Source organism: Neophocaena asiaeorientalis, unplaced genomic scaffold (assembly GCF_003031525.2).
Source record: "Neophocaena asiaeorientalis asiaeorientalis breed wild unplaced genomic scaffold, Neophocaena_asiaeorientalis_V1.1 scaffold119, whole genome shotgun sequence".
NCBI classification, from domain to species: domain Eukaryota; kingdom Metazoa; phylum Chordata; class Mammalia; order Artiodactyla; family Phocoenidae; genus Neophocaena; species Neophocaena asiaeorientalis.
In genome coordinates, this window is record NW_020175821.1 from 11,346,602 (window position 1) to 11,367,430 (window position 20,829).

General features: G+C 40.3%; 1 protein-coding gene across 1 annotated transcript in view; it reads right to left on the reverse strand.

The window, feature by feature from the left end:
- Positions 1-951: 951 nt before the first annotated feature.
- Positions 952-20,829, reverse strand: part of NPL (N-acetylneuraminate pyruvate lyase) — a 39,552-nt gene continuing 19,674 nt past the window's right edge. Inside the window, 7 exon segments of the mRNA XM_024732624.1 lie at positions 952-3,707; positions 6,673-6,712; positions 10,483-10,567; positions 13,113-13,159; positions 13,291-13,439; positions 14,221-14,313; positions 16,157-16,232. Of these exon segments, the coding sequence (XP_024588392.1) occupies positions 3,523-3,707; positions 6,673-6,712; positions 10,483-10,567; positions 13,113-13,159; positions 13,291-13,439; positions 14,221-14,313; positions 16,157-16,232 (675 nt within the window). The 3' untranslated portion in view covers positions 952-3,522.

The window sequence follows — 20,829 nt, forward strand, 5'->3', positions numbered from 1 at the left end:
CTATAAAAACTAACAATAACTAACACTTCACTGTGCCTAAGATGTGCCAGACACTATTCTGAGACCTTCTTCATATGTGTAATTCTCATAATAACCCCAGAAGATAGATATTATAATTCTCATGCTATCAATGAGATAAATGAATGGCTGAGAAGTTAAATAACATGTTGTAGGGACTTCCCTGGTGGTGCAATGGTTAAGAATCCACCTGCCAATGCAGGGAACACGGGTTCGTGCCCTGGTCCAGGAAGATCCCACATGCTGCGGAGCAACTAAGCCTGTGAGCCACGACTACTAAGCCGTGTGCCACAACCACTGAGCCTGCGTGCCTAGAGCCCGTGCTCCACAACAAGAGAAGCCAAGGCAATGAGAAGCCCGTGCACCGCAATGAAGAGTAGCCCCTGCTCGACACAACTAGAGAAAGCTCCCGAGCAGCAACAAAGACCCAACTCAGCCCAAAGTAAATGAAATAAAATAATAAAATTAATAATTTTATATTTAAAAACATAACGCTGTAGTCACACAGATAGTAAGTGGTGGAGCTGGGACTTGAACCGACACAGCCTGAGGTCAGACATAGAAGCATAAGGCCAACCCTGCCTCCCACAAAACCATGTTATACTGTTTTCCATTTCATACTATATTGAACCCAACTCTCTACTACTCCTTGGACTGAAATCTTATGGATAACACTGGCTAAGAGGTGCTGTTGGACTCAGTAACAAAACCAGTCCCTGAAATCACTTTGACCTTCCAACCATCTCCAATGAACTAATCTCAGATTTCCACTTTGGAAAAGATGTTAAAAATCAGCTTTTAGTACTGTGATAAATAAGATATTTCACATCATTACTGTAGTTTTGACATTAAACGCTAAATTCAAAGATAACAATAAATTCATAATATTCCAAAATTTTACTTTTGTTTAAAGGCATTATTAGCAACCCACTGCTGTATAACATTCATTCATTTCTTTTTTAAAAAAAAAAAAAAAAACCTGAAAGTTTTCTAATGGTTTTCCTTCCTCTAGAAGGCCAACACAAACAAATTAGTGTGATGTGACTTGCATTTAGGTGCACTCTGCACAGGCTTCCCAGTGACGTTGCTAAACACCTTTCCCTATTTTCCATTTATACCTTCTTCAAGATGTGTTAAAGTGTTGTTTACTAAGGGACCCTAAACAGAGGGTATCCACTCCTGAGCTTCTGGCACATGCATATGTTCAAACCCATCCAGGTAACCAGATGGCTAAGGGAACCACTAAAGAAATGAAATACGTTCTGGGCCAACTTGTTGGCCTGAATTCTCCTAACTCCATTTTGAAAGCTGCTAAAACTTTATATGAGCACTATAGTGGTGGTCAAAGTCATGATTCCTGTTTATCATCCAAGACTTTGGGGAAAAAATGGAGAAAAAAGTGATCTGCAGCTACTCATAAACTGTCAGGTATCACCTGTAAAATATATTGGACTGTTATACTCTTGATTCTCTGTGGAAGTCTACTCCTGATGACAACTTCACTCTGAAATGTCATTGGCAGAAAAATTCAGTAGATTATCCTCAAAAGCAAACTGTAAAAAACCACTAATGACAATGGTTTTCTCTTTTGTGCTTCCCTGATTGGTTGCACTGCGTCTTAGTTGCAGCAGGCCAGCTCCTTATTTGCGGCTCACAGGCTCCTTAGTTGCGGCATGCATGTGGGATCCAGTTCCCAGACCAGGGATTGAACCCAGGCCCCCCGCACTGGGAGCATGAAGTCCCAAACACTGAACCACCAGAGAAGTCCCTTGTTTCTACGGAGTTGGATGTTAAAATACATAGAGCTAAACTCAGCCCTGGGTCATTTTGTTTAACTAACTTTGTGTTCACAAGATCTCATTAATCATGTTAAAAGCCCTCCAAGCACTAATTTCAGAAGAGCAAAAAAAGAAAAGCAGAGTTCATTGCTTAGTGGATATCCAATATTTATCTTCACTAAAAAATTAATTTGGCTTTAGTATCATTAAGTAGGGATATGACATCCTCAGAACCAAAGACTAACAAAAACCTCACTTTTCTTCTTTCAGGAAATTAACGGCTATAGAGAAAAGTTTCAGTGAGGTAGAATATAAGCTCACATAAGCCACCGTTGTTCAATTTCTAATTCAGATACCTTACTCCTAAAGGTGAGAGAAATATGAGAAAACAGTGTGTTTTATTCCTGGGCAAAAAAGGAGTGAGGAGATATAAAGAGAAGGGTAGCAAAGATAATTAAATCCACTGATCATTTCAAATTCTCATTTTGCAAACATTTTCTTTTTAATTTTTAAAAATTAAAAAATATATAGAGTAAACTGATATGAATTTCAAATACTCTTCCTCTGCCAATGAGCAGACTAATTAGATAAGAAACAAAATAAAATCTTAGGTAGTTATTAGACTGTTTATATAGTCCAGTTTAAAATCACTAAGGATTGACCATCAGTACACTTTGTTACTGGAAGGCATGTACCAGGGTTTGTTAGAGAGGAGACTGAGCAGCCAGTTATATAGTCCAGAAAAAGAAAAAAGTAAAGAAGGTGTGTAGAGAAAGTTAAAGTTAAATCTTTAGGTCCTCCCTAAATCTCTTATCACTGAAAAGTGACTGTGTGAAAATGTGACTGGGAAATAACAGTAAGTAGCCCCTGGGCTCACGGCAGAAGGGATGCTGGCTTTCATTTCCAATAATTCAGGGCACTGTTGAGGGACACTTTCTTCTCAGTGAGGAAAGGGGAAGTCTGTGGTGCCCAGAGCAGAGAGCTCTTTGGTTCTTGGAAACTTTGAGAAGTTCTCTATAGCAACAATTAGAGACTTGAATTCATCTTCGGGGAAGGCCTTTCCTTTGTTATGTGAAAACCACCCTAATGGCCCTTTAGTTATAGTAAGTGAAGCAAGTCTTCACCTAACCCAATGTTTTTGGGGAAAACTGCGACATCGCAATTAATCCGAAAGCAGATATTCTAGAGTTAGACTGAGCAGCCAAGTGAACTGGTTTGTTAACAGTTGTGCATAGTTGAGTCTCACTGTAATTTGGCATTAAAGTTAGCATGTCTGCCTAAATGCAATAGCTCAGAGTTGTCCTAGATTCCAAATGAATATTTATTAAAATGAAAGTACATTATGGTGGTTTAAAATTAGAAAACTTTAAAATAGGATTAACAACCAGAAATCAAGACAATGGGAGCTCCCAAAGGCAGATGGAATTAATCAATTACAATTTTCCTCTTGATTCCATATTATCCATTTATGCAAAAACTTCTCCACCAAAATTCTGTGACATATTGAATGACTTAGGGCTCATAACTCCTTTTAGAGTTTTTGCCCCTTCATAAATTAAAACTTTTAAAAGATCATAGTAGGTATTTAAGTACTTGTTGATTGATGCAAGATTTCATTTGCTAGGAAAGTTTAGTTCAAACTCATCTAAAAAGTTTTTGAGAAATGAATGCAGTATTCAAAGTGGATTATATCTCAACGTACACACCCTGATTCGATAGAGAGGCACTAGCTACAAGCTTCCAAGTTTCCATCCTTTAAATCAGTGAAAGAAAGGAAATCTAGGCTTTTCAGTTTAGCTTCTGCATTATCAGTAAACTCCCTAGAGGCCTTCTGTAGTGGAAGCCGGGGTGGGCCCATTGGAATCCCAGAGACAAGAGTCATGATGGCTTTGGTCTGCGACACTCCAAAACCTAGACAGGAAAATATAAATGAGGAAACATGGCTGGCACTGTCCACTTTGCCACAAACACTCGAAAGAAGAGATCATATTCTTACAGTGATTACTATAACAGGATAAAGTGGAACTAAAAGATGGGAACATTTCCTGTCAATATGGCAGACTGAGCAGATGTAGGAAATCCCTATTCCTGCTTTAAACATACAGAAATGCTGGAAACTTTTTAACAAATTGACAAACTGTAAAACAAAACAAAGTGAGACTCAAAGTCAACCTCAGAAGCAAGAAGGAGGAACGAGAAGTATCAGGAATAAAGAGGTCAGAGTAGTAAGGAGTTGCTGAAGCCAGTGGTCCATGAGGATAATCTGATTCAGGGATACACTGTTGTGGATTGAATGATGTAGGACTTGGTCACTAGGTCACAATTTAGTTCAAACAAATCTAAGAAGTACCTGAGAAATGCACTATTTAAGGTAGTTTATGACTCAATGCTGCTGTTTTAGACTAGGGCAGGAATGCAAGATGAAGCCTTGAGTCTGTACACAGCAAAGAGCTGGAATTAAACTCCCCATATAAAACTGGTAGCCAGCCTTCTATGAAAAGAAATAGAAAAAAAAAAAACTGGCCCACTGGTCTAAGAGGCAAGGAAGCATGACTTCTGCCAGGGTGTGGAAGGAAAAAAATCATATAAATGAAATCCCAAGCCTGTGCCATATATGAATGCTGGATCCGTATTTGCATTATGTGCTTGGTACAGGAACCATACTAAGAAATATACCTAAAGACTGGTTAGAACTGATGAAACTATAGTGTCCTAGCAGAGGCAAATGTAAAATCATTTGATGGGACAACTCACAACCTAGAGTACAATGGATTCTCCAGAAAACAGCTGTCTCTGAAGATGAAATCAGAGTTAAAAATTACAAAGCACACAAGGAAAAAGAAGCTGCATGAGAGACAGCAAATGCCCAACTGACAAATTTTACATCCTGAGAAAAGATGATACAAAATTCTGAAAGAGGCTTCACAGAGATAAACGTAAGAATAGAAGCCACAGGCTAAGAGAAGGGCATATAAATAAAGAACAGGAAGATCTGGAAGAAAAAGACAAAAAGAAATGCTGGAAATTAAAAATATATAATCAGTAAAACTAAACAGTAGAAAACATAGCTAAAGATAGAATTAGTGATTTTGAAGGTAGATCTAAGGAAGTAATCCAGAATATAGCACAGGAAGATATTTGTTTTCTTAACTGGCTATTGCTCTTGGATCAAAGGTATGAGAAGTAACTTTCTTTTACTAAGGTAATTTGGTTACAGTAACAATTGAGCATTGGGAAGAAAAATACTAGCTTGGCTAAATATATAGAATATACTTTGCTAAATGCAAAATGGCCCTCCTAGGCTTATTATGAATGGTGGAAGACTGAGAGCTACCTTCATGATAAGGCTTTATCATGTTTATTAAGATTAAGTCTCTCTTATATACAATGGAATATTACTTAGCCATAAAAAAAAATGAAATCTTGCTGTTTGTGACAACACAGATGGACCTAGAGGGTATTATGCTAAGTGAAATAAGTCAGACAGAAAAAGACAAATACTGTATGATTTCACTTACAAGTGGAATCTAAAAAACAAAAAATGAACAAACATAATAAAACAGAAACAGGGTTACACAGTGCTGCATGTCAGTTTTATCTCAAAAAAACTGAAAGAAAAAAAAAGTCTTTCTTTGACTAAACCATGAAAACTCCAACCCCCAAGGAAGTCTGAAACGAGCTCTTTAAAGATATGTTCTTTTAGATCATAAAAACTGTCTTCAAGAGGCCTCTTTTAAAATGCCAAAAATCTGGCAAAAGAGTAAATCCTTTCAGCTAATACCTTACAGCTATACTTTACAAAACTACTGCAGAATCACTGCTGGTATGCAAAGTGATCTTACATGTACAGGTAAACTTTTAGTTCTTTAAAAAACTATAGAACTAGTAGTAGTTCAAAATCTACTTTAATGCATTTTAGGAACATATGCTAAACCCACGATTTTGTGAGAAGTATTGCTTAGGACAAGGGAATGATATTAGGTAATAATAGTACTGGTGATACACAAATATGACAAAAATCATCAAAGTGGAAAAGCAAATGGGAAGCATTGTCTTTGAATGATAAATAGTTGGCTGAAAACCCTGTGAGAATGAGGGGCATAGTACATAATAGGTGCTTAGGGCTTGGGAGGAGTTGCCAGGAAGAGGCAGAAAGGCTCCGAAAGGAAGGTAGGAGGTCTGCCAAGAATAAACCTAAAACTTTTCCTGGGCTTGACCCAGGTCCTCAGGAAGGGCCAATCTCTTGCGGAAGTGGAGTGAATAGTGGCATTTATCATTTGTTATGGGATAAGACTTAGGAGACTGTGGAGAGGTTTCTCTACTCAAATTCACTGTATTTCCCTCAAACTTTACATTGTCATATTATTCAAACCTCCATCCATTTAAGCTTACTTGTGTTAATAAACTCTTTTAAAATTGCAGATACTCTTGGGAGAGCTGTCAGTCATTCACAGTTTAGTAAGATCTGTATTCAAACTGCCTTCCTCTAAACACTTAGGCTTACATCAGTTATAGTGTGGTAGTAGAATTTTAATGAGCAGAGGCAAGTAAAGGGAGGGAGTGTTGATGGTGTAGGAGAGAAGGGGTTAAAAAAATGGTGTGTGAGCAGAGTGGGGAGGTGAACAAAGTGCTAAGATGGAGGAGAGAGATTTGTAGAAGGTTGCCAAGACCTTCCAACTAGGTTTACTTTACCATTTTATAGGACCGGCCCTGAAAGTTAGTATTAGGAATAAAACTTTGCTTGTAGCTGATTAAAAGGTGTTCTTGTTGAACCCTCAGAGAAAGTGATGAAAGTCCCTCATCACCTTCTCTGAAACGCTCAGAGAAAGTCTATTTCCTTTACACTCTCCAGTAGGAGACAAAGCGGGAAACTTACCGAGTTTGACCACAAAGTTGATAAATCTCTGAATACAAAACTGGAAAGGAACAAACAAATCTATAGTCAGTAATTACTAAACTGTGATAATTTAAAGAATTTAGAGGTCAAATTGCAGAAACCCCAAACTAAAAAGTCCACACACCTTAGTTTTCTGAGGGTCTTTTGGAGTGGAGAACAGCCATGTGAGGATGACTGAGATCTACCCAGGATAAGGTAGGATCTTTTCATGTATATAAACTTTTATGAAATGAGCCCATGAAGAAAAGAAGCTCCAATGAAGGAATTGTACAACAGAGAGTTAGGATGGGGAAGGTAACCTTTACCCACCTAGGTTACAGAGGTAAACTTATCAGCTAGTGCAGTTTCCAAACTGGGGTACTCTAACCTCTAGGGTACTTTCCAAGATACCTCAGGGGCACTTGGTCAAGGCTAAGATTTATGGCAATTTCTAGACCCTCAACTTCCATAAGTGCTATTTCTAAAATTGATCAGAATAAGAAGTTGCACATAATGGAGGTGTAGCTTGTCCTTTTATATTTCCCTTTTCACAGTCCTTCTCCTACTTTTGAAAAAATAAAGACATACCTCTTATATCACTGCCTTGGGACACCTCTGGGAACCAAATAAAGGAGCAAATCAAAATGTTGGTATTGGCATCCACAAAGAGAGCTGACAGAGTGATTCCTTTAATTAATGGATAACAAGTCCTCTAAAGAATCATAGGGTTTTCAATTTTTTCCTTTCAACTTTGCTTTTAATGTTGTGATTCAGGTTGTCAGTTGAAAATCATTAAATGATCAAGCATATGACTCAAAAACTGCTCGAAGAACTGAGTGACATTGCTATACCAAAGTTTCTTCCATTCTTATCTACTAATATATATAAACAGGGTATCACAGCACTTATTTCTATAAAAGCAAAAAACAGAAATAGTATTGATGCTGAACTTTAACTCATCCTAGCATTAAAGGATATTCATCCACAAATTCATGAAGCAATTCTTAAAAAGATTACCATTCATCTCATCAAGAGATGCATTTTCAATAACATTTTACTTTTATGTTGTTTTAATCAATGGTATACTAGTAATAAAAAAGTCAATGCAGAATAAAATTTTGATATCAAGCCTTACAAACATAAATGCACGTGTTCTTTTTTTCCCTAACACACAAAGTATGGCACATTACATTCAGAAGTCTCTACTTTGTTGCTTTTTTTACACTTAATGTATCATGGAGATCTCTCCAGATGTGTGCATATAAAAGTATCTCATCCTTCTAAAGGGCTGTATGTAGTTCCATTAAATAACTCAAACATAATGTATTTAACCATTTCCTTATGGGTGGATATTTGGGCTGTTTCTATCTTTTGCTAGTATAAACAATGCTATAAGGAATATCTCTGTACATGTATCATTTCACTTTGTAAATATAACATGGCATTTAAGTCTATGAGAATGATGGACTTCCCTGGTGGCAGAGTGGTTAAGAATCTGCCTGTCACTGAAGGGGACACAGGTTCAAGCCCTGGTCCGGGAAGATCCCACATGCCGCGGAGCAACTAAGCCCGTGCACCACAACTACTGAGCCCGTGCGCCACAACTACTGAAGCCCACGCGCCTAGAGCCCGTGCTCTGCAACAAGAGAAGCCACTGCAGTGAGAAGCCCGCGCACTGCAATGAAGAGTAGCTCCCGCTCGCCGCCACAACGAAGACCAACACAGCCAAAAATAAAGTCCATGAGAATGAGTAAGTTTAGCCCTAACTTTTTATTTATCTGTTTCTTCACTTGACTGCGAACTCCTTTAGGGCAGAGACCAGTTTTATTGAAATTATATATTCAGTTCAGCCCATGGTATATTAATAAGTGAGTAAATGAGACCTGCTCACACTTGCTTTCTGTAAGAAAAAACAGAATGTGGTAAACTAAACTGCTTACCAATACTGTTTTGGGTGAGATGATTTATTTGAGTAGGCTAAAAGAAAAAAAAGAAAAAGAGATGGAAATTGAATCAGCCAATAAAAGAAACCACTAAGTGGAAAGGTTCCGTTATCAGAGCTGTTTCACAGTTTACTCCATCCTACGATTTTCACATCATTCAGCTCAGAACAGGTTGAAATTTTCAGAAATAATTTTTTCTGGGAAACTTAGGAAAAAGAAAATCGTGTATGAAAAGAGATGGCAGGGACTTCCCTGGTGGCACAGTGGTTAATAATCCACCTGCCAATGCAGGGGACACGGACTCAAGCCCTGGTCCGGGAAGATCCCACGTGCCACAGAGCAACGAAGTCCGTGCACCACAACTACCGAGCCTGCGCTCTAGAGCCCGTGAGCCACAACTACTGAACCCGTATGGCACAGCTACTGAAGCCCGCATGCCTAGAGCCCGTGCTCCGCAACAAGAGAAGCCACTGCGATGAGAAGCCCGCGCACCGCAACAAAGAGTAGCCCCCGCTTGTCACAACTAGAGAAAGCCCACGCACAGCAACGAAAACCCAAGGCAGCCAAAGATAAATTAATTAATTAATTAATTAAAAAAAAAGAAAAGAGATGGCAAGAGTCCACACAATTCAGACTTCATATCTTAATTTAAACCAAAGTCTTGCCAATGTTTAATCTAGTTGACATAGCTTCCTAAGTCCTTACGCTGTTCCTGCTTTCAGCTTCACCTGGTCTGGGGCTGAATAAAGGTGAATATGAAATAAGCTATTTAAACTTTAAGTTAAGTAGGAAGTAGATTTAGGCTTGCTCAGTGTTCAGGGTTAAAGGGTAGGGATGTATTTAATCACTGCTTGCAACTGCTTCCTCCTGTTCTCTTCTTGGTTGGAGCTCAGGTCACTCCCTCAAACCTCCAGGATGCTTTGCAACTTCTGCTCTGTAATTTCTGATTGCCCTGATGGTGGCCTGTCCTGTTCAAAAGATCCCTTATCTAAACTTACTGGGACTGACCACCTGCTCTGATCTTGCTTATGCCTTTCATTCTCACTCATTTTCTTGGGACACTCCTCTCAGTCACTTTTATGATCCTGAAAGTTCCTGGGCCTCTCGGCCTCCAGAAGTTTCTCTGTAGTGCCTACCCTATTTCTTTCCACCTTATTCTGTTTACCTAACATATACACACTACCAGCTGTGGGGCTGGTTCTACCCTTCGGTGAGGCTCTTCCTTCTCTGGACAGCTAGGCTGTCCTCCCTGTAACATTAACAGCAGCCACCATTTCCCCCAGGGGTCTTCCCTGGAACACTTCAGATCCTGCCGCTTTTCTCTTCCTGTTTCAAAGCCAGTGTCTCCTTTTGGATCACCTATTCAGCTCTTGTTTCCTGCCTGGTGAATGTTTTCAGTTCTCAGCACATTTCCAGGGCAAAGAGGACTGACCTGCTCTGACTTTGGATTAAGTCTCCCCTTTGTAGATCACCAGCCTCATAGCTTCCTTATATACTCTGGTGACTCAGGTGTGAAGTTCTCAAGGGGATGGCATGTGGTCATTTCCCCAAAAATCTATCACCATTATTTCACAGTCATAAAAATACTTTGAATGTAGACTAAAAATAAGATCATTTCTAGGAGGAACAGAAAGGAGTCATTCCTGTGTGGGGCCTGTCCTGATGAGACATGCAGGAAACATGGATAATGGGCACAGGTTTGGTTTTAAACAAGAAAAAGTAAGAAAAAGAAGGAAAATACAGAAAGAAGCAGCTAGGCAATCTTAAGGAGGGCAGGTGTGGTAGGAATGCTGATGAGAGAAAATAAGAATTCTCAAGTGGGAAAGAAAAAAGGCTATGATTTATATGAAGGGAAAAGAAAGCTTACCTGATGGTTCAGGGCCGAGGAGAAGTCCTTCCGTTCAAAAGCCTCCAACATCTGGTTTGTCTTTTTTCCCAGGTAGTTATAGGTACTGGAAAGAAAACAGCACATCTGCAGGATCAATAACTTAGAGAGAAGGTCCAGCTCCTCAAACCCCTCTAATGCTCAAAAGGGAAAAATCTACCAAGCCTTCCAGAAGTCTGTTTTTAGCCCCTAATCTATTAAAGGATCAGGTGTCTTCAGTTCTGAGTTTTCCAGCAACACTAAGCAGTGCAGAGGACGCAGAGAACACCAAAAGGAATAAAGAAAAGGGAGAAAAATAGGAAAAGGGTCAAGTTAGAAAAAAGAAAAAAAGTGAAAGACAGAGGTGTATTTGGCAAGGAGTGATTGAGGGCAACACCTGGCCCAGGGCGCACACAGAGGTGCAATGCTAGGTAAGAACTGTGGATAAAATGTAGTATCTGAGGGCTTCCCTGGTGGCGCAGTGGTTGAGAGTCTGCCTGCCAATGCAGGGGACACAGGTTCGAGCCCTGGTCTGGGAAGATCCCACGTGCCGCGGAGCAGCTAGACCCGTGAGCCACAACTGCTGAGCGTGCGCGTCTGGAGCTTGTGCTCCGCAACAAGAGAGGCCGCGATAGTGAGAGGCCCGCGCACCGCGATGAAGAGTGGCTCCCGCTCGCCGCAACTAGAGAAAGCCCTCGCACAGCAACGAAGACCCAACACAGCCAAACATAAATAAATAAAAATTAAAAAAAAAAAAGTAGTATCTGAGGTGGGTCCCAAAAACCCTATGCTGAGGAACTGGGTGAATGTAGCACCACAGTAAAAGGGGCAAATACTAGCAGATTACCTAAATTCTTTGCCAAGTTATATGTTACCCAGAGACTAGTTTCTAGTAATAATATTAATACGGATAATAATAATACAAGGACCATTTATTGACTATTGTATTCCGGGTGCCTGACATAAACCATGTCTAATCCTCTCAGAGCCCTGTGAGGTAGGTGTGGTTTCCATTTTGCTGTGAAGAAACTATGTCTCAAAGAAGGGCAACAGAGTTGTCGAGAAGCTTACCATCCCTTCATACTGCTTATTCTATTACATTTCAGAAAAAATGGAGATGAGAATGTTATTTGATATCGTAAAATGTTCTTGCTGACTTAAAAAAGAATCTCTAACTCTACCAATAAAGACAAATATCTTAGACTAATCACTGAGTTCTTAGAGAAACCAGCAAGGCAGAAGGTTCTAGAAATTCAGAACAAAGATGTTTCCCCAGTTTCTAATGACTTCTCCTACAGTAACTCAGGATCAGAAAAGAGTTTCATGTTGGTGTACCAGGAACAGAACATTGTTGGTACTTCATAAATGTAGTCCCTGGAGTCAATACAAGGCATTCTGAGAACATGAAGTTCACATTATCTTCTCGTAAAAAAATAGGGAGAATAAAATATAATCATTGAGATAAGTTACCTGCAGATGTGAAACACCCAAAGTCGCAATATGTGCATGAATGTCTAAGGGGTTTCAGAATACTCTAATTTGAATCCCAGGGGTCTCAGATGTATCCTCATTTAGAGAGGAATGTGATCATAATTAAGGAGAAATTAAGTGTAATCAAATGTACTTTGCTTTCAGATTCTGTTGACAGAATAAAAATGCCTAGTATGGGGGCCAGAAAAAAAAAGAATTTCCAAGGTCAGCAGATCCAGGCATTCAGGGTTCCTTGGAGGAAATGGCCTGTAGTGATGATGGATGTTGCAGGCATCCTGGCTCAGTGAACGAACCATTATTTACCATTACATCCAACCCAACTACTCTTCATCAAAGCCATGCTCACCAAGATATGCTATGAGTATTACTTTGCTTCCCCTGTACTTTTCCCACAGGGAGGAAATACACTTTCAGTTAATGTAAATAGTTCAGTCATTCTGCTTGCAGGCACATTGCTACTGAACTAGGTTAACATGTGCAGTGGACATGCCAAATTGAACGTCCCTAGGCCTTCTGCTGAGTAGACATCAGGCCACATGATTCTACCTTCCTAGCTGCAGCTGACCGGACCTTACATGGACACCTGACTTAGCAGTGCTATCCAGTGATATCCTGAGATGCCCCATTTGGGCCCCATGACTGGCCACATGCATGCTGACGCAGAGAAAGCCCATCTGGAGAGAAAGGCAAATAAAGGGATGTCCAAAGGACCACAGGTGGAGAACGGTCTGCCTTGGCTGTTGAGAGCTTTGCAGTTTTAGGTTCTCATCTTCTGAGACCTCACTGCACTTCCTCCCCTTGAGTTTTATGAAATTTTATAATAACTTACCTTCTTTCACATAAGCTAGTTTGAATGGCATTCTGTTATTTGTAACCAAATAATTTCTGATAAAGAAGTTCTGTGCATGCTCTCAGCTTCTGTGCCTCACCCCTAACTGCAACAGAAGCTTCTTGTAAGAGTGACTGAGTCGCTAACAAAGTGCTAAGCCCTAGTTCATTCCTTTTCACTAAGAGAATGTGGCAAAGAAAGGCAATTTCTATTAGAAAAGGTATACTTGCAAGAAATACAACCGCGCAGGTGATGACTGCTTCTGTGGGGGATTTTACACTAATAAGCATTGGGAAAAATGAGTCCTGCTTACCTGCCCACTGCTCCAGTTGCTCCCATCACCAGAGCACTCAACAGTTGCTGATCAGAAACAGACAGAGAGTATTAACTTTGATGAAAAAGAGAAGAGAAAAGATGCTACTGTATAAGCGGCTACATCAATTGTTGCAGAGGGAAACTAACCTGCTGGGATATGCCAGGGGGAAACTTACCTCATCCACCCCAAAAAGGAAAGCAAACTGTTGCTGGCGATTCTGATCAACACATTGCCCGAAGTCTAAGAGATCTGTGTCACTGAATTTCAGCCCTTGGAAGGTGGGGATCTTATCCTGAATTCCATCCAACAACTCCTCAGCACGAACTGTTCAAAACAATAAATGTCTCTCTCATTCACCGGTACATCCCCAGAAAATAACAGAGAACATCTCATCTAGCGCCACACATCTGCACGGAGCTGCCAGGGGCTGCTCTCAGCTGCAACTGGCTGCAGATTGAACATATTGAACATGATCACTTGCCCTTGCCTCCTAGTTCCTCTGTACTTATCAAATTGTAACCCTAAATCTTCTGTTCCTTGAAGACAATAGATGGATATTTATAAAGCACAACTTCTATTTTTTCTTCTAAGGAAGTTAGAAAGGAATGGCATTTTAAAAATAACCTCCTAATAAATTTCATCTAACTGTAACAATCTTCTTGCTGGAGAAGTATGATAATGATAAAAGAAAACCTAAAAGAAAAGTGAGAAGAGATCGGAGTACCTTCCTGTGTGCCAGGTGCTGAGAACACAGTAGGGTACAAAGTAGACCCAATCCGTGTCTTAGTGGGGCTTACAGGCTATGTCTTCCCACATAAGACGGAGGGGTGTGTGTGACAGACACAAGTTGTCTGCTACAAGTACATAGGGGTCAATTCGTCTTTCATACTTAAAAATCTTCCATTATAAGGTGGTGTCAATGATTGATAAGGGCTGACTTATTTTTGATAAGAGTGACTTATGTTGGAGCTGTTGGAACCATCTAGTCAACAGTCTTATGCTTTCGTGATACAGGGTGAGGTGGGGTGGAGTCGGGGTTTCTTAGTGAAATAGGGCACGATGTGAGAGGTGAAGGTGAAGAAACATGAAAAGAAGCAGTACTTACTCTTTACCCCTGTCAAGGCAGGAATGTGATAGTAGTAAAACGGCAGTGCGGGGGCAGCAGCGGCCACCTCCTTCAGGAAGTTAATCAGGACATCTGAAAAAGCAGCAGGAAAAGTCATGGTGTGAACACGTGTAAAACACTGGCTTTCCCCAGTAAAAATGGAACCTTGGGACTTCCCTGGCGGTCCAGTGGTTAAGACTCCACGCTTCCAATGTAGGGGGCACGGGTTTGATCCCTGGTTGGGGAACTAAGATCCCACAGCCAAAAAAAAAAAAAAAAAAGAACCGTCTAATGAAATGCAACCATCCTTTTTGGAAGCCAAAAATTCTTGACCACTCTTACCATCTCTGAGACTGCTACTGCAATGTCTTTGCAATTCACTTTATTCAACGTTTTATTTTCCCAAAATAAGAGGATCAGTTTCCTACCATACTAAAGAGCTATTAAAAAACTGGTGCAAATCTTCCCACATATTAAGAGAAGCTCATGCAATACTCTTACAAAAATCAGAAGCCCGGGGCTTCCCTGGTGGCGCAGTGGTTGAGAGTCCGCCTGCCGATGCAGGGGACACGGGTTCGTGCCCCGATCCGGGCAGATCCCACATGCCACGGAGCGGCTGGGCCCGTGAGCCATGGCCGCTGAGCCTGAGCGTCCGGAGCCTGTGCTCCGCAAGGGGAGAGGCCACAACAGTGAGAGGCCCGTGTACCGCAAAAAAAAAAAAAAAAAAATCAGAAGCCCATCAGGCAGGATCCTTTTCCTCTTACCCAGAAGGGTAAGTGTGGTCAGTGAACAGCAAAGACTTTGCGTTAGGATCAGAATAAAGTTGTAACAGTAAATTCTACAACAAGAAGATAAACAACATCTGCTCAAAATGGGAAGTCATAAAAGTAGTGGCACATCTCAACCAGAGTTTGGTACCTTTCCCTTTTGGAGAGAAATTCAGATATATCAGAAGACAGTTCACTCTGGTTTACTGAGGAATTGGGATTTTCTACATCATCCAATTTGAGCTTCAGCAGCACCATTTCTACAGATGATAAATAAATCCAGCAGAATTGCTTACATCTGGATGCCACTGAATAGTGGGAGAGAAGCTTATGAACACATTTGAATACTGTGATAATAAATATTTTGACAAAATTATTGTGTATTGTTATTTTCATTTGTCTTATGCAAAATTTTTTAAAACCATCTGAAAAAACTTTAAAAATGTTCATTCTAAATTTCCCAAATAGCAGTATTTAAATTACTTACCAATATTAACGACTATTTTACTGATAACAGGTAATATTTCATGACAATTTTGACCTGTTATACATTTAGCTATGGATTTGTTTAATCATGCATGCGAATGACATTTTGTCTGTTTTTAATCCTTTTAAAATTTGTACTGCATTTTTGCTAATCAAAAGGATTAAAAAGACTCAGTATACCTGGAAACCACAAATAGTTTCCATAGAGAAAACAATAATTTGATATTTTGGAAGACAATGGATATTTCTGTGAAATCTCTTTTCAAATTCATCACTTAACTCAAATTTGAATAGTATGTAGTCTCAAAATGTCCATTACTTATATTCCTCTTTTGCTGAGAAAAATGGTCTCATGCTTTGCCATGTGACTCTGACACTCTATGCAACTGATTGGCCAAAAGTGGACACCTGACCCAAACACAGGCACCTGTAGGTTGACCCAGGGCTTGGTGGATGAGCTACTCAGATTACTTGACAAAAGAGCTGAAGTCCTTTAATGGAGTCTTCTCTTCTCTTTTATGGGTCCAGGGAGGCTGAATATTCCGGAGAACTACTGTACCATTGCAACTTCATGCCTCCAGTCCATAAGACTTTACTTTCATGAGTTAAATACAACCATTTGGAATGAAGGCATAAAGAAGCGGACCATGTACAGCACTGTGCCTTTTGACCTATCTACCTACCTTTGTTCCATGGCTTGAGAAAGAAAGGTGCAATGACAGCGATGCCATCGGCTCCTATTTTTGCTGCATGTTGGGCCTTTAAAAGAAGAAAGAAGACCATTGGTCACAATTCTGATGTGTGTGAATGTGGGGTTTTCTCCACCTCAAAAGGCAATTCTCAAACACCAGCTGGGTTTCCTACAATTCAACTCAACTCTGACACTATCTATCTGGAGATACAGGTCAAGGGCTCAGTCCTGCAAGACTAGCTCCCTATCCCCATTTCAAATGCCAGGTTATCACCTGTGCTCCTGACCTATGGGCTATAAATTAGAGGTTCCAACAACCCCCTCCTTCGGTCAATTAATTTGTTGGGGAGGCTCACAGAACTCAGGGAAACATTTTACTTACGAGATCACTGGCTTTTTATAAAAGGATATGACTCAGGAACAGCCAGATAGAAGAGATGCATAGGGCAAGGCATGGGGAAAGGGCACAACACTTCCATGTCTTCTCTCAGTGTGAGTGCACCACCCTCCCCAAATCTCCACAAGTTCACAAAGCTGGAAGCTCTTTGAAATCTGTCCTTTGGCGTTTTCATGGAGGCTTTACTACATAGGCATGATTGATTATATCATTGGCCATTGGGGATTGGTTCAAATAGGGTCGATCATATCAACTCTAACTGAAAGTTCCAACCCCTAATTTTCATGCCTGGTACTCTTGGCAACCAGCCCCCAACCTTAGGTACTTTCTAAAAGTCACCTCATTAACATAACAAGAGACCTTTATTGTTCTTATCTCCAGGAATTCGAGGGTTTTGGAGCTCTGTGCCAGAAATGGGACAAAGACCAAATATCTATTTCTTGTTATAGATCACAATTTCACAACCATCCTGGAGTAAACGATTTGTTATATTCACCTACAGCTTAGATACTAGAGGTTAACAACAAACTCTTCAAATTTGCCAACCGATGTACCACTAGAGAATGGAAAATTACCACATTTAATGATAAATGTCATTACCAGGAAAATCCCAGGTGTTGCAAAGTAGAGACCTCTGGTGGAGGTGAGCTGTGTATCTAATCTTATTCTTCTGCAGACTTTGTCAGTACAAAAAAACTTGCTAAGGAGACATGAGCAGTTCTTTTTTTTTTTTGCGGTACGCAGACCTCTCACTGGTGCAGGCTCAGTGGCCATGGCTCACGGGCCCAGCCGCTCCGCGGCATGTGGGATCTTCCCGGACCGGGGCATGAACCTGCGTCCCCTGCATCGGCAGGCAGGACTCTCAACCACTGCGCCACCAGGGAAGCCCGAGCAGTTCATTTTGAGAAACTATAACTGTTAATTATAGAGAAACTTGCAGATGTCATTTCTCTTCTAGTGTTCAGCCCACTGGATGATACTGTCTTTCCTCTCCAAAGATATTAGTCATATTTTAAAATTTATATTACAGATTGGAAATGCAGTTGAGAAAGGCTGAGAAGAAAAAGATTGTACATATCACAGAAGACACACTGTACTACTCTTCTGATATTTACTCACATTCCTTCAGAAAAAAATGAACATTTCCTCCCACTGGGCCCTCATAATATTTTTTATCTATTTCAAGCAGAGTACTTAAACCTAACACATTGTGAGGTAGTTGTGTATCTTACTGGTCTCCAACTAGAGTGAATTCCCTGAGGGCAGAGGTCAGATCTTATTGACTCTTGTGTTCAGGTCAGTCATGGTGCTGAGCACATAGCAGGACTCAGTAGATGTTGTTGATTGCTTTGAAACATGCCCCACTACCTAAAAGGGAAAAACGGCTTTCCTCTGAGACTTAAGCTAGTGATATCTATATCTAATAGATGTGATTAAGTTTCTGCAGAAGTAAAGTAGGAGAGTCAAAAAGAGATTGGGATATAGTCCAAAGAACAATCAAGACACTGGATAGGATTTTATTGACACAGGATTGGAAGTGATATATTTGAATCATTTATTTAGCACCTTGTTTAGGACAAGAGCAGTAGGGTAACCTTAGCTGAAAGGAAGGAAAAGAAACCACTTCAGAGACAGTCGATGGCAGTGCCCATTCAAGCATTATCCAATGGAGAGTTACGTCTAAGCAGATGCCAATATTACTGTCTCCTTGGCAAGATTATCCCACAGCAGGGGATTATCCCTATAGCAGGGGATTATCTCTATACTAAGATTACCTTTATACTATTCTAGTGTTGAACCCCATGGTTGACACTGTCTGTCATGTCATACATGACAATATTTTAAAACTCACATGACACATAGAAGAAAGCAATTGAAAAGAGAAGGGAAAAAAAAAATTTCCTCCATTACACTACCATAGTTGAAAGATCTACTGTTAAGAAGAACAACTCAAGTGTAAAAAGGATAAATCAAGTTTCCAAGTTCTGATTCTAGGCTTACTAAGCAATCACCTAGTAACGTCTTCCCTAGTGGCTTGCCTAAGAGTGTTGAATTGCGGTTTTGCAAGTACACAGTATACATTCCATCTCTAAATTCAATTAATAGGAAACAGAATCAAACAAAACCCACAAGAAGATGTTGGGGTTAGATCAAGTCATTGCGCTCTTTGGAATCAGAATATCTAAATTCTGAGGACATGGTTATGTGGACAAAGAATGTCCCTGCCATTTCAGTAAACAGAGGATGCTTCGGCCAAACAGCCATCAGCCACTGCAGGCACCAGGTTGGTGCGAACTAAGGGGAACTCAGGATGGAGAAAAACATGCATATCAAAGGAATGGTTTCAATAAGCCCAATCTCTTGCACTTACCATACAAGAAAACACTAAAATCATTAACTTGAGATGCGTGTTTTTATGATTAGCAATAATCTTTTGATGTTCAACTATATATATATTTTTTTTCCAGCCAAAAACTCCTACACATCCAGGCTCCTCCCTTACCTCTTTGGAACAGTCCCTCAGAGCTTGCTGAGTGGCTGTATCCCAGGCTTAAGTCCTCAGTAAATCTGCTGAATGAAACATAATTCTCAACTTTTAGGCTGTACATTTTTTTTCAGTCGACAGTCCAAGCTACAACATCTTTGTGCTTTCTTTACTTACTTGATTCACAAAGACCTCAAAACTACCACATGGTTTACTTTTCTGCTGGCAACTTTAACTCCTTCCTCCCTCGCCACAATATTACTCCACCTAACCCGCTCATCTCTAAACCCAGAGCAATCCAGTCTTTGCATTCTTGTTCCTATGTTCTGGTTGAAGAGTGTACCTAGAAGAAAATCTCCACACCTGTGTATGACAAATTTATGACTTACAACTTTGGTTGGTTTTTAGCACCACTGGGGCAATCCTTTTAAAAAAATTAATTACTTTTAAATTTATTTTTCAAAACTGTGACCAAGAAAAATACAACACTGGGAGTTCCCTGGTGGCCTACTGGTTAGGATTCCGGGCTTTCACTGCCTTGGCCTGGGTTCAGTCCCTGGTCGGGGAACTGAGATCCCGCAAGCCATGCGGTGCAGCCAAAAAATAAAAGTTAAAAAAAATTCACCATCTTAGCCATTTTTAAGGGTACAGTTCACTGCTGTTAAGTATATTCACATCGTTGTGAAACAGAACTCTAGAACTTTTTCATCTTGCAGATCTGAAAGTTTTGGAAGGAGCTGTCAGCAGGAACTCCATTTTATACTTTAGGGCTCCATCCTGACCATGCTGACTTAAAAAAAAAAAAAAAAGAAGCAGCAGCAGCTCTCTGTTGAGAAAGGCATCCTGCGGAACTGTGCAGAAGTGTGCCTTTACTGATAACAAGTGAAACACACTTGATGAGTCAATAAATTGTAACAGGAAAAAAAAAAAAGAATACATACCTTCCAGTCACAACTCTTCACAAAAAACTTTTGGAAACTAAGTGTGCTTCTCTGTTTTCCTTTAAAAACACCTGCCTTTTGTTTCCCAGAGGGGACACTGTTCTGTGGTTGCTGGAATCTGTGCTCCCTGAATTGTAATTCTAAGACTCCAAATAACCATAAATTTGTTTTCTATGTCTGTGAATCTGTTTCTGCTTTGTAAATAAGTTCATTTGTATCACATTTTAGATTCCACATATAAGTGATATCATATGGTATTTGTCTTTCTCTGCCTGACTTACTTGACTAAGTATGATATTCTCTAGGTCCATCCATGCTGAATTAACAGATACACACTACTTTATATAAAATAAACAACAAAGACTTACTATACAGCACAGAGAACTATATTCAATGTCTTGTAATAACCTATAATGGAAAAGAATCTGAAAACGCATATATATATATATCTGATCCTGCAAAACAGAAAACACTGTTGCATCATTTGAAGTTTATAGTAACACTAAGGGCTGCACTATTGTGGTTTATGCTGGTTTTAATAGTTAGCTAATATCTAATCTCAATCTCGGCGACTTCCCTGTAGGTGCAGTGGTTTAGAATCCTCCTGCCAATGCAGGGGACACGGGTTTGATCCCTTGTCTGGGAAGATGCCACACGCCGTGGAGCAGCTAAGCCCATGCGCCACAACTCCTGAGCCTGCGCTCTAGAGTCCGCAAGTACAACTACTGAAGCCCGCGTGCCTAGAGCCCATGCTCCGCAACGAGAAGCCACCACAATAAGAAGCCCGCACACCACAACGAAGAGTAGCCCCCACTTGCCACAACTAGAGAAAAGCCCACGAA